The 13,360-nt window shown below is 37.8% G+C and overlaps 2 protein-coding genes across 2 annotated transcripts; one reads left to right on the top strand and one right to left on the bottom strand.

Moving 5' to 3' along the window:
* Positions 1–197: 197 nt before the first annotated feature.
* Positions 198–1,860, top strand: sgn-1 (Sarcoglycan complex subunit protein). Its single transcript, NM_063466.5, has 5 exons — positions 198–533; positions 610–832; positions 1,131–1,341; positions 1,389–1,579; positions 1,630–1,860. Exons 1-5 carry the CDS (start codon positions 319–321, stop codon positions 1,792–1,794), a joined length of 1,005 nt encoding a protein of 334 aa, NP_495867.1. The 5' UTR covers positions 198–318; the 3' UTR covers positions 1,795–1,860.
* On the bottom strand, positions 1,848–12,893 carry let-19 (Mediator of RNA polymerase II transcription subunit 13). Its single transcript, NM_063465.5, has 20 exons — positions 12,777–12,893; positions 12,445–12,657; positions 12,238–12,397; positions 11,895–12,189; positions 11,138–11,844; positions 10,707–10,973; positions 10,468–10,662; positions 10,062–10,263; positions 9,845–10,015; positions 9,394–9,787; positions 8,823–9,002; positions 8,217–8,777; positions 8,041–8,136; positions 6,503–7,991; positions 6,132–6,395; positions 4,697–6,082; positions 4,018–4,603; positions 3,155–3,968; positions 2,751–3,101; positions 1,848–2,677 (listed from the first exon to the last, which is right to left on the bottom strand). The coding sequence occupies exons 1-20, from the start codon at positions 12,789–12,791 to the stop codon at positions 2,435–2,437; spliced, it is 8,589 nt and encodes a 2,862-aa protein (NP_495866.2). The 5' UTR covers positions 12,792–12,893; the 3' UTR covers positions 1,848–2,434.
* Positions 12,894–13,360: the final 467 nt, after the last annotated feature.

Genomic DNA, 13,360 nt, shown 5'->3' with positions numbered 1-13,360 from the left:
TCATATTCTACTTCATCTCATTATGAAACCGGAAAACTATAAGCTTTGGAAAAACCATCAATCAAACAAAGAAACCACCCATCAAGCATTATCAACAGTGATTTGACTGACAACTTGCAGCACTTTCTCATCTCTGTCTATCCCTTGACGAACCTCTATTACACCGTCTGAGAGCCACACCACGGCGGCCTGGATCCCTTGCTCTTTCCATCTCTCTATACTCCTATTACACCACTTGTTCCTTGCCAACGACTCGTGTCCTCCGAAATCATCTATTTGGCATTTAGTTCAATCGATTGATCTGAAATCGAATGAAAAATGAGAGGCTATCCGGTTTATGCGATGGGGCCGACTGATGAGCCGGTATGGTCTCGAAACGAACAAAGTTTGTCTCGTGGAGTGTCTCATCAAACGATGGTTCAACCAATTAGCAGTGCCTATCCAACGTCTTATTCTCATTCTCAAGCATATCCATCTCAAACTACTGTGATCCATTCCACTACTAAACCTGTTGCCGATGCTGATATTTATAGGTATGATTTTATTAAAAAAACAATCGATATGTTCCTGTGAAAGTTAATTAAAGAAACATCAAAATGTAATGTTTAGAGTTGGAATCTATGGATGGAGAAAACGATTTCTGTACACATTCATTTTGATCCTTGCCATCGGAATTGTGCTCAATTTATCCTTGACATTCTGGATAATGTCTGTGTTAGACTTTTCACCAGACGGAATAGGTACTTTGAAAATTGAAGATGATGGTATTCGGGTTGAAGGAAGAGCTCAATTCGATAGACCTGTACATTTCTCACAGCTGAGCACACTTGATGTAAGTTTTAACTATAAATATTTATGTCGAAGCTTGAAAACAAAAATATCAATAATCGAATGGATATTGGCAAATATTTTAAGTAATTTGTTACAATAATAATGCAGTTTGTGTACAATCTGCTTCCAAATTTTCGCGTTAGATTGAACTGAAAAAAGAAAACAATTAAAAATGCATTTATTTTTCAAGAGGCTGTTTTGAGCAAAATATTTATTTCAAAAGAAATTGAATTTAAAAAAAAATTAAAAGTATTTTATTTTCAATACATCTGGCACAATCCGTTATTTGTATTTTTCAGGAAGAAACGCTAACAGTTGACTCATTCCGAGGTGTCAATCTTCAAGCTCGAAAACCAAATGGCGATGTTGCCTCGAAATTTTCATTAATGCCTGAAGGAAAAGCTCAAATGACTTGTGATCGGTTTGAGGTGTTCGATGAGGATCAGAAGTTGCTCTTCTTTGCAGATTCGGACGAAATTGGGCTGAAGCTCGAAAATTTGAGAATTTTGGGTTAAGCGTCCAAATCAGTTTTCATTCTAAACTGTGAATATTTTCAGAAGATGGAGGTAGTGTGTTCGAAGGAGCTATTCAAACATCATCAGTTCGTCCTCAACCAGATTCTCCACTTCGCTTAGAATCTCCCACTCGGAGTGTTTCAGTAGATGCTGCTCAAGATATTGAAATCCTCGCAGCAGCCGGAGAAGTTTCGGTGAACTCACTACTAGATATTTCTATTTCTTCAAAACAGGTATTTTTGAACTCTTAATGATAGTAATGATAGTAAAATCAATTTTTCAGGGAGAAATTCGTCTCGAATCATCCTCGATTTATATGGAAAAATTAGCCCGATCCGATGGAAGAGGAAGTCCACAAACTCAAGTTTGTGTCTGTCATAATGGACGACTATTCCTTGCTGCTCCAAATGCAGACTGCAGAGCTGATCGTGATATTTGCTCCAATTAATAAATTGTATAAACCTACTTTCAATAAATTATCACAACTATTGAAAAGAATATATGAAAAATCGTTCATAGAACAGGAAATTTATAAGAAAAGAGGTTGAATTACCATTAAATTCAAGTACATATATAAACATAATTCTTAATGAAAACAAAGATTATGGGTAGATGAGGTTTGAGTGCACAGCTGAGAGCGGTTGGTCAGCCAGACAAAGTACAATAATATACGTATTGAAACCCGAATATTGAGAAGGGGACAGGGAAAGAGAGCTGAAACCCACAAACACACGTCTATTCTGTGATTCTAGATGAACGAACAAACAAGGAAATACGACTGGTTAGCGTTCTAGAGATTGAGATATTTGATAACAGGTTAACAATATATTGAAAAAGGTTTGAAACAATAAAACAATGAAAGTTAATGAAAAAGTGAAAAATAGTTTAAATGCAAGTGAGATAGAAACACGATCATATTTGGACTGAGTGTTGTAGATCATTCTGTGAAACATTTCGTTTGTGAGTTTGGCCAAAATTGGAGGAAAGGAGGTGGGAGAGGGAATGAGATTCTATATGTGAGAAACCGGAGAGAATTGTTCGATTATTTGAATACATGGGTACATTTGAAAATTTGATTCACGATATGCCTAGGCAAGTAGACGAGCCACACTGTGGTAGAGTCTCAGAAGATGTTGAATGTGAATTGGCAGACAACTGTAACGGTCACCAGTTTGTCGATTGAGATTGAGCCACGAGAGAGCATTATACGACTCGAGTACATGTCGAAGCACTTCCTCAGTTTGTCGAGATTCCAATGGATGAGCATCTTTTTCATCTTTTTCCTTGTCCTTTTCTTTTTCTTTTGTAGATTCCATTGCAATATCGTCGTTCTGAAAACATAATTATGACATTAATTCATAATTCCTATTATAACTTTTATATTTTAGTACAAAAATTACTAACCTTTACTTCACTGATATGAATATGTAACGAGGATTTCAGATGAACAGGAGAATGACGTTTTGCAGATGGACATGTTGCCCAGAACCATGCTGGAAGTTCGGGAGCCGGTGCTGTGGAGATGTAGTATCCAGATGCAAGAGGTTGATTTTGAATTTCAATGGAAGACGAATCTTCGCTGAAAAACATTGAAGGTCCGCCAGTCTGTCGAATTGCAGCACTGCTTGGAGTTTCCAGTCCAAGATCTTTCATGATTTCAGTATCTCCATCATCAAGACCTTCCATGATGTCAAGATCTCCGAACTCCCAATTTTCATCTGCTTTGGTATCCGCAGTTTGGTCTTGAACTTCTAGCTGAAAATTTAAAAAATTAATAACATTGTGTAAATTTTTTGAAAATGACATACGTTAATCTCGGTTCCAACTGGGAAAGTGAGAATGTGAGTGCATGATAAATCTCCAGGAGTTTGGAATAGAAAGCTCTTCTTTGTTGACAATTCCTGATCATGGAACTCTGGCATGATTCGAATACTTGGTTCAGGCTCAAGAGTAATGAGACATGCTGAGAGAATAGCTGGAGTTCCAATGACTGAAGGCATGCTTCTACAGGCACCACAAATATCCTTCAAACTTCCCGAATAACGAAGAAGAGAAGTTTTATTGAGAAGATGAGTCCAGGCTCTGAACTCTCCATGTCCGATGCGTCCGAGTCTTCCAACAACAAGTCTCCAATTTTTAGTTTCCGAAGCCATGATTCCAAGAATAAATGACCAAAGTTTTCCCATTCCATCTAGGATTTGTGTCTTATTTCTGTATCGATACACCTGATTGCTCTGGCGTCTTGGTTTGATATTCGAAATACAGTTATCAATCAGTTTTCCTTGAGCATCAGTTGCTGTAGCTACAAGGAAATCAGTACCAACAAGGCAATATGAGATGAAAAGAGTTTGCTCATCCAGTTGATTCATTATCGCTTTTCCTTTTTCATCCATTTGATATACCATTGGTGGAGGTGCAAGAACAGCGATGTTCGATGGAACTCGATAAGCAATATAGTTTTTCTTTTCTGTCGACTGCTGTGCTTGAATCATTCCTGGATGTCGGTACATGTCCATGGTGTCCAGTGTAGTCTTTGATCGTTTTGCCATTCGAGCAAATGAGTCCTTGTTTAGCGCCTCAATTTTGTTGATTGTATTCATCAGCTGACTTCCAGGACCAAATCTACAATTTAAAAAGGTAGAATAATATAGTTCAAACTGTAAGAACTTACGCTGTCATACATCTTGCTGAAGCAGACTTGTAGACATCCGGGAAGAATACACGTGGATGGGTGTATACAGCAATTGATAAAGACCGAGCTAGCTCTCCTTGAACAGACTCTCCAGGTCGTTCGACTCGAATCGGACGATCATTGAGTAAATCGAATGGAATCTTGGCATCATTGAAGTAATCTGGAATCGGCTTTGCAACATTATCCATGCCTTCCATTCCAACGATTTCCAGCTGAAGTTGAGGACGTTTTTCGTAAGGAATTTTGCACATAATCGAATTGAATGCCCGAATGAATGCAAGAATGGCTATTCTCATATGCAATGCTGAATGTCCTTCTGGTCCGTATGAAAACGGATTAACCACGTAGACGACGATAACGTGTGGAAGGGTTGAATAAGCATCCGTGTCTGGAGATCCAGCAGCTTCAAATGCGACAGGTGGCTGATTCGATGAGGGGAATGGGTTTGGAACTCGAGTGTCGCGCTGTTTCCAAACAATATTTTGAGCATTGATAGGAGCGACAGTTGCTGGATCGGCTAAGATCATTTCAAGAGTTGGTTGAACGGCTCTTTCCTCTTTGGATACTGAAAAATTGATTATTTTTAATAATTTAGTCAAAATTTAGAATTTTATTATGCAAATCAAACATTATGTTGAGATGGGTGAAAACCACTTACATGTTTCAGGAATATGAATCATTCCCGCAGGTACTGGAGATGGTGCTTGTTGAGCTTCTGGTGGGTACTGTTCATTTTCCTTCTGCCGCTGCTGACGTTTCTCTTCTAGTTCATCATCAATCCAAGATTCAACCGGATTGTTACTTATTACTATTCCAGGAGTTATCTCAGGATCATTTTCTTCAAGAGGTTCCTTACGATCACTTTGTTCATCAAAGTCTTTCGAAGCTTCAAATCTGAGACGTTCTTCTATGATATCCATTTTATGTTTCTGTCTCTTGAGTCTTCCTTCAACTGCTAATTGATATCGATACCCTCTTCTATCAAACGCTTCTGGATTCTCACTCAATGCAAAATGAACTAGATCCTCCATTTGTTGTAAATAAAGCCGAAGTCTGCTCACAAATCCATTCTCATCACTCAGATATTTTGTCATGTTGTCAAATTCAGGAGTGTTTGTTACAGTATGCGGACTTCTTGACGGCTCCATTGGAGCCCCAACACGCAAAATTCCTTCCCGTTCGTAGAAACCTTTTGGAACCTCGTCCATAACGTCTTCTGAATCAATGAGCTCGTTGTTCTCTTCTTTTGAAACTTCTTCGTTTTCTTCGTCATCATCGGATTCATCAATAGTTTCTGAGCCAGCTTCAGGGAGTTTCAGTTCTTCTTCAAAATCCAACTTTCTCTTCGCTCGCCTCGACCAAACTTTTGGATCGCTGTTCACCGGGTCTGGAGTATCAGCCAATGTTTGAGGCATATTTCGAAGTGTTTGATTTGTGTATGCCAAGTGTTGTTGCTCTTGGAATGGGAATTGAGATTGACATGACTTGAATGCTTCGCGGAAACGAGTTGCTGTACCAGTTGAGACAGGGAATGGAATATGACGTCCTAGTCTCATTTTTTCATAAGTACGTGTCAAAGTATCCATGAATTCGACAGTTCGTGAATAAATGTCATCATCGTCTGGAATAACTGTAATGTACATGACATCTTTTGGCTGATCCACTGGTCCTAATCCTGCTTGTTCGTAGTATTGTTCAATGTTTGGAGCAGCTCGAATTGCTTCCTTTGTCAATGCTCTCATTATTGCAGGAACTGGTTCAGGTAGAGAAAAATCTTCTTCATCATCTGCTGGAGGTTTTCCTCTGTTACTCTTGGTGACAATTTGTTTCCACGTCATTGGACCATCAAGTTCAAATGGAGTTTCTGCAGGTATGTGTCTTGCTTGTTTCATTGAACCTTCCAATGTTGGGGTTACAACGCCAAGCAAGTCAACCCATTCCGATGCTTCAAGTTCAGTCATTCCATTTGCAATTTGAATTCCCCATGGATGGAAAAATCCAAGGAACTTATTGTGAGATGCAACTTGATTAGCAATACTTGTGTCTGAAATCGTTAAGAATTTAACATATAAAATACTTTCTGAAAAACTCACTTTTCATTGGACCCAGAACCGAATTTCCCAACATCAGAAGTTCCAAAGCATCGACATGAGAAAGGATATATTCGGAGGGAACAGTAACATCATTGCCAAGATCAACAGCAATCGCAAGATTTCTATTGTGTTCTTTGATCGTTGCCATATGTGAAACCGCTTTTCCAAGACTGTTCGAGAAAGCCATTTGTCGGATTTGATCAAGAAGAGCCAGGTCGTGAACTGATTTTGAATCGAACCAAGACATATCCCGTGCAGTTGATTCTGAAACTTGAGAAAACGTTGTAAAACTTGAGAAAACGTTGTTTTTATCAAATTTTACATACTCCAATTGTTCAATACATCTGAACAAAACTATTCCAAAAACTTACTTTTCGGATAATCCAAAGGAGGAATGACTGGTGCCACTGCATGCTCTGAAGCTGTTGCTTCATCAGCATCTTCTTCAAAAAGGCCAGAACAGCAAGACAGATAGCGGTGTCGAATTGCACTAAATCCACAAGTACAATTAGTTGCCGAATTGACATTGAAACCACTCCATGGTCCAGTAGTGTGTTCTCTCATATTTGTATGTCCACGTTCTGTGGAGTAGAGGACTGTATGTGGAGTGATGTACATTCCAATATCTCGAGAACGAATTGAAACTGAACAAGAACAGATTGGGCAAGCATCAAACACAGAATCAAAATGTAAATCAAGAAGTGTATCCGAGAGAACAATTGCAATTGTAAGACTCTCTCCTTGAAGTGAATTCGATTCTGGGGGTCGAAATAATGCATCCTGTTTCATATATGGAATGTTAGCATCAGGTGGATTTTTCAGATTCTTTAGAACTGCTGGCTGTAGTGATTTGGGCATAATTCCACTCCTCAGTTGACCTTGTCGTTTTTGGAATTTAGCCTTATCACGTTCTGACAATGTCGAAAAGGCTATTCTCATTTGCTCATTTTGCTGCATTTGTAACATTTGAGCAGTTGGTGGTTGGAACGGTTGGGACATATTTTGATTTTGCATCTGCATCTGTTGTCTATGCATCTGCATTTGTTGTTGCTGCTGCTGCTGAACCATTTGTTGCTGATGGAATTGGTGTTGATGTATTGGACTCATTAGTTGATTTCCCATTCCATTGTACTGTTGATTGAAGTTTGGTGATTGTGGAATCATTTGTTGCATATAACCGTACGGTGGTGTTGGATGACCATTGTTCGGGCCGAATTGTGATTGATTAACAAAATTGTTAAGCCTTTGAACAGAAGACGGACCGTTGGGTGGCATTCCAAATCCTGCTGGACTTGTAATTGCGTTAACCTGTTGATAAGGAGATACACCAGGTGCACCATACCCTGGAGGTCCACCCATCTGGCGCATTTGCTGCATTCTCACCATTTGCTGTTGATACATCTGCTGATTTTGGAAATGCCGTTGAGAGTTTATCATACCCATTTGTGGTGGATATCCACCCGGGCCCATCATTTGTTGAGAGTTTGGATAGACTGGACCAGGAGGTCCAAAGTTTGGCCCTGGTCGTGGTGTCATTCCAGGATATGTTGGCGTTGTTGGTGGAAATGAGCCAGGAGTTCCTGGATACGCAGGTGGTCCCATTGGATGATGACTCATTGGACCAGCAGAAAAAGGTGATGGGGTATGTGGAGGTGGCATTGTGGGTGATTGGAAAATTGATGCCATAGGTGTAGTCAATCCAGGATGAGCTGCTGTTGATGTTGAAGGGATTGCAAATTGAGAAGGTCGTTTGTCAACCACTTTCTGAGCCAAGGTACCAAATGTTCGATGCGGCGCCGAGTAGAAGTTGCGAGTGACCATCGGTGCGTACACCAGCTCTGCGCTCATACTTGGAGGTTCCTAAACAAAATTTCATGAAATAGTTTCATTTTTTTAAAGTAAAACTCACATTTTCAATCTTAAACTTGCTAGTGACAGGTGTATCATATTTCTTCTTCTTCGATTTCAGGAACGGATCTTTGCAAGACAATGCAATGAACTTCGACTGAAAAAGTTGTGGTATTGTTGAAGCTATATAAAACTGATATGAGATTTTTAATTATGTAGTACTCATAAAAAACTGACCAGTTTTGATTGATTTGAAAGTTTGCTCCACTTTTGCATATTCTTTGTTTCAATATCGTCAGCCTCGATTTCCACAAGACTTCCGACTCCACCAGGCACAGCGATTCTTTCAACATCATCTTCCAACGTATTCATCGCGTAACGTGACTTTGTATGCATAACAGGAGAATGTGCTTGAGCTGCATCTCCCAGGAGCATCTGAACTGATGGCGGCGTCGGGTAGATCTGATTGAGTCCTTGCGACTCGATGGATGGTGGACCCACCGATAGAGGTCCTCCTTTTGGCATTTCGTTGCTGGCAGGTGGCGATAACATTCCATCTGGACCAATATGCTCGCCGACTGTTCTGATATGTCCGATACTGGTCACTTCCATAGGCAATTCGTTATGATGATGTTCCATGTCAGCAAGATCCACAGATTCTCCCTCCAGATATTGCCCACAAGTTCCTTCTCCAAGTCCATGGCGTGGCTCGTCTATCTCAGAATCAGATTCTTCTTCCATCCCGCAGTGAATTGACGATTCATAGTCAGGGATAATATATCCACTTGGTATTGCTTTCTGAGCATTCAAAAGTAAACAAAATTTTGAAAAATAGCCACATACCTCCGAAAATCCAGCTTTCTCATTTTTCTTACAAAATGAGTTTACATCAAGTTTGTCTAAAACATTTTCCACTTCTTTCAGGTATTGTTGGAACTTTTTCTCGTCGACTTTCTTCTTTTTATATGATAATAGAACGAGTTTCTGCTGTTTTGTTCCTTTCGATTGTGAATCCTTTTTGGTCTGAAAATTTGCATTTATTTTTTTGAACTTTTTATATTTTCAAACAAAAAGAGATTACTCAGGCACTTATAATTTCGAAACCGACCGAAAAAGGTTTTTTCTAAGAATCATATATTCTAAATATTGTTTGAATATTCGATTTGAAACATTTTAGCTCTTCAACCATGAGAAACGAATATCTCGAAGAGCCCAAATTTTTCAAAAAAGTTTAACAATTTACCAAAACTGAAAATTTTCTAATACTATCTCAAAAACTTTTAAGGAATTTATTTGTATTATTTTGAATTATTATAAATGTATGAATTTCAGGAAATATCCCACAATGACGATACTCTACCTTTCAATTGAATATGATTGGAAACAAAATAAATTTTTCAGAAAAAACACTCACAGTTAGTTTTAATTTCCTGATGGCTCTTTTCAATGAACGTTTGACTATTTGTTTCTGCATATCAATATGATACTGCCCCGCCTTCTTTATCTGTTGTTTGCTAACTTTCCTTCTTGCTTTCTTCAACCATTTTGCTTTTCTCATCATTTCTTTTTCATCTTGATCCGCACAAATTTCATCATAACCTCTTAATCCTTTTCGACAAATGCTTCCTTTGAAAAACTTATTTCCTTTTGGTGTAGGAAGTATTGATTCATATTTTTGAATCTTCTTTGGCAAATCCTTCAAATGGTATTCTCGTGGTGAACCGGTCATTTGATTTGATGGATCAAATTGATAATGAGCGTGCTCGATTTTTTCTGCTCTCGACATTCCAGGCTTCCATCGATTGTATCTGAAATTGTAAAATTTGTGTCGAATTCTAGAAGTATTAGAAATTAATATAACATACTTGTCTTTGAATATCTGATTGAAACGCTCTTCAGACATATCATCATCTCCAGGCATTGACTCAAAGTCATTATTATCTACATTGTTGGTGAGATATGTAATTGGCAAAAACGATTTTGGCTTGTAGTTGTCATCATTTGGAACTTTGGGAATTTTGATGTCATTATGAAGTCTGAACAAAATATGTAATTGAAAAAAATAAACTTCTGGAAACTTACTCAAAATCCTTATCAACTTCAATTTCAGGGATTCCCTTTGGGTGCTCTCCCTCAAAATTAGCCCAATCATCCTGAGAAAGTTTGTCCATTCGAAATGAATCATCTTCGCTATCAGCTCGAGTTGATCCAGTTGGACGTTTTTTGTCACGCCTCTTCTTTTGTGCTCTTTCTCGACGAGCTCTCCTTCTTCGTTTGACCGCACCTAGAAAAACAAAAGAATATAAGTAAATATAAAATAGCAGTGCTTCAAAATTTTGAACCATTAAAAAGTTGCAATGGCTTAGGATTACTTAAAGTTTATGTTTTCAAAAAAAAAAAGTAAAAAAACAGAAAGCTCTCAAAAAGTTAGGATGGCCAAATCAGTGTTAAGTGTAATTTTGTGAAATCATTTGTTTAAAAAACTCACTCAGTTGTTTTGTCTGTTTCACACTGTCTCCAGCCTTTCTAGGTGTAATTGGCCCAATTGGATGCTTCTTGTGATAGGCATGAAAATCAAATTTCTTTTGAATTCGACTCCGAATTTTGTGCCATCTAATCGAATTTTCCGTATATGGACCATATTTTAGAAATCTATTGTGACGATCAACGTCTAGTATAACTTCTGAAAAAATATAAAAACTTTGAGATTCTTAAAAAAAAACATACGTCCATCGGATTCTCCTTGGTATTCAGCTTCAGCACAATGTCGACATGATACATCTCCTCTGCATCCATACTTTTTTGCAGTAAACTTCCAATTTAAGAATTTTTCTTTTAGTGGGGGCAAGAGCTGCCCACTAGTGGCACTTTTTTGTGGAACATTTTCTTTTGAAATTAACCGTTCATTTTCACAGTATTGGTAGACTGCCATTGTAGATAGAATTGGATTCGCAACGTTGACAACAAGTTTGTTACGTGGGCGACGATTTTGGGCTGGAATAAATTGCAGTTGAACTAGGAAAATTAAAAATAAATTATTTGGAAGTGCATACAACTAATAGTTGAAAAACCTATCATTTATTGAAATTTTCAATAATCAACATTTTCTTGGCAATTCGTAATGTTTTCAAAATTTTAAAAAATCGTGGTTTACTTACCTTGTAATTCAGGTGGTTGTTGATTTGTCTTCAGACCAATTGACTCAAGCATTTGCCGATCCTCATCAATTGTGACACAAAGGAATTTCGATGGGTATAATAATCGAACACCGTCAATATCAAGAAGAACCATTTTCGGCACATCATTATTCACACATTCTTCCTTCTCTCCAACATCTTCATCTGTCACTACATCCGAATCATAATCATCAGGATTTTTAACTTCTGTACGTTGCCTTTCAACCTCTTTTCGTCGTTCTTCTCTTAATTTCCTTCTTTGTTTCCTCACTTCTCTTGATTGTTCTCTTTTTTCTTTTTCTTCTGGTGTCTCTTCTTTTGATTTTTCTTGACGGTAATCAGGCTCGTACATCCATCGTAATCTCTGTGGAATATCGTCTTTTTTTGACTCATCAATTGCCTCAAAACTCTGTGATTGCTCTTCATCAGATGAATCTGCAAGTAACACTCGAGTTGTTTGTGGTGGAGCTGGTGGATCCGAATCTGGAGATTTTTGCCTTTCTTCTGACACATTTTCTGGTTCTTTTTCTTCCATTTGCAAATAATCTTTCCATTGATTCCATTCTTTTTCTGCTGATTCTTGAATTTTTGGGTCGGCAAGAAGAGCTATTTGGTCTTGAACAAGTTGACCGCGCATGGACCATGGACCTACTACAACCACAACACGTTTTGTTTTGCACTCCAAATGTCTGAAAATTAAATTTTAATTATTCAATAACTATGTTAAAAACTAAATTACCGTCTAGCCAAAGTTATCAAAGTTGGTTGCCTTTGTGCTTGAACAGAAGCACATATCGTGCTGGATCCATGAACAAAAAAGTTGAATCGAATTGCTGGAGAATGTGATGGATACGTAAAATGTAGATAATTTTCTCGTGCATCATATGGAACTGTAAACCATCTTCCAAATCGAACGAATCCGTCTTTTGTAAGATCTCTTTCCAAAACAACGTGCAAAGCTTTGAAGATAATTGTGCGTACTTCGTAGCTCACAATATTCATTTGATTTGCTGATGATAATTCATCGTCGTTATCTGAAAAATAAACAAGTTGAATGAATTAATAGAAAAAACAATAATTACCCAATCCTTCACAATTTTTCTGAAGCAATGCTGGCTCATCATCATACCAAAATACCCAGAGCTCTTTTGGAGCATCATTTGAAAAATTCGTCAGTTTTGGAGTTTCTTTGTTATCAGTTGGGGGTAATGGTTTACGTCTCCATGTGCAAAGAATTCCGTCCTAAAATTTGGATTTAATTAAATTTATGGCTTTCATAAAGTTCTTACCAATAAACATTTACTGTATGCTTTGAGTACAAAATCAGCAGTCAGTGCAACACCACGTGGAGCATTTGGTTTTGTGCGGTAACATTTCCATTTAATGCCTGGCAATTCAAGTAGTGCATAAACATTTGAGATACAGTCTTCTAAGCTGCCACCGTTGTTCCACTCTGGACGCTTCTGGAGCTTCATTTTGCGTGAGGCATCCTTGTCGCTATCCTACAAAATTTAGAAGGTGGATTAGTTTTTACTTTTAGTTAAACTTTCAAATCATAAAAATTTTTGGCAAATACCAAAAATGTATTTGGAGAATTATATTTCAAAAAAAAACAGCGCACCTTGGCGGAGGACATGTCCTCTGTGGAGTCACGGGCTGGTCCACTTCCAGCCAGTATCTTGGAAGCGTCCCTGTACAATTGTTGATTCTGTTGCGACGACACTTTAGCACAATGTTTCTGCAATCGGAACTAATTTGTCGAGCGATTTTGAACGGAGACGACAGGCGATAATAGACAGGCGGTAACAAATTAAACGGTTTTATCTCAATTCGAGTTAACAAAATGAAACAAGAATGGCCGAAATACATAGGAATCATAAAAACAATTGTGTTTTGTTGTCTACAATGCAATTGCCAAAACCAATCAATATTAATGTAGTGGTTAGAAACCTAGGTCCACATTTGGAAATATTCAAGTTGGTTTTGAAATGTTTAATAACATTATTAACGATTATTCTTTTGTGTAAAAAAAATTTGAAAAAAAGAAGTTAAACTTTGGAGTTGAAATTTGATACTGTCAATCGGCAAGTCACTCAGTATAGTTACACCTAAAACTTTTGAAAAATTGCAAGGACTTCGTTTTTTACAGAATTGATAACAATTTCAAGACATTTCACAAAAACTTTTGTAAACAAGATGTCCATA

Source organism: Caenorhabditis elegans, chromosome II (genome assembly GCF_000002985.6).
Source record: "Caenorhabditis elegans chromosome II".
NCBI lineage: Eukaryota > Metazoa > Nematoda > Chromadorea > Rhabditida > Rhabditidae > Caenorhabditis > Caenorhabditis elegans.
This window is presented reverse-complemented; position numbering and strand designations above follow the sequence as displayed.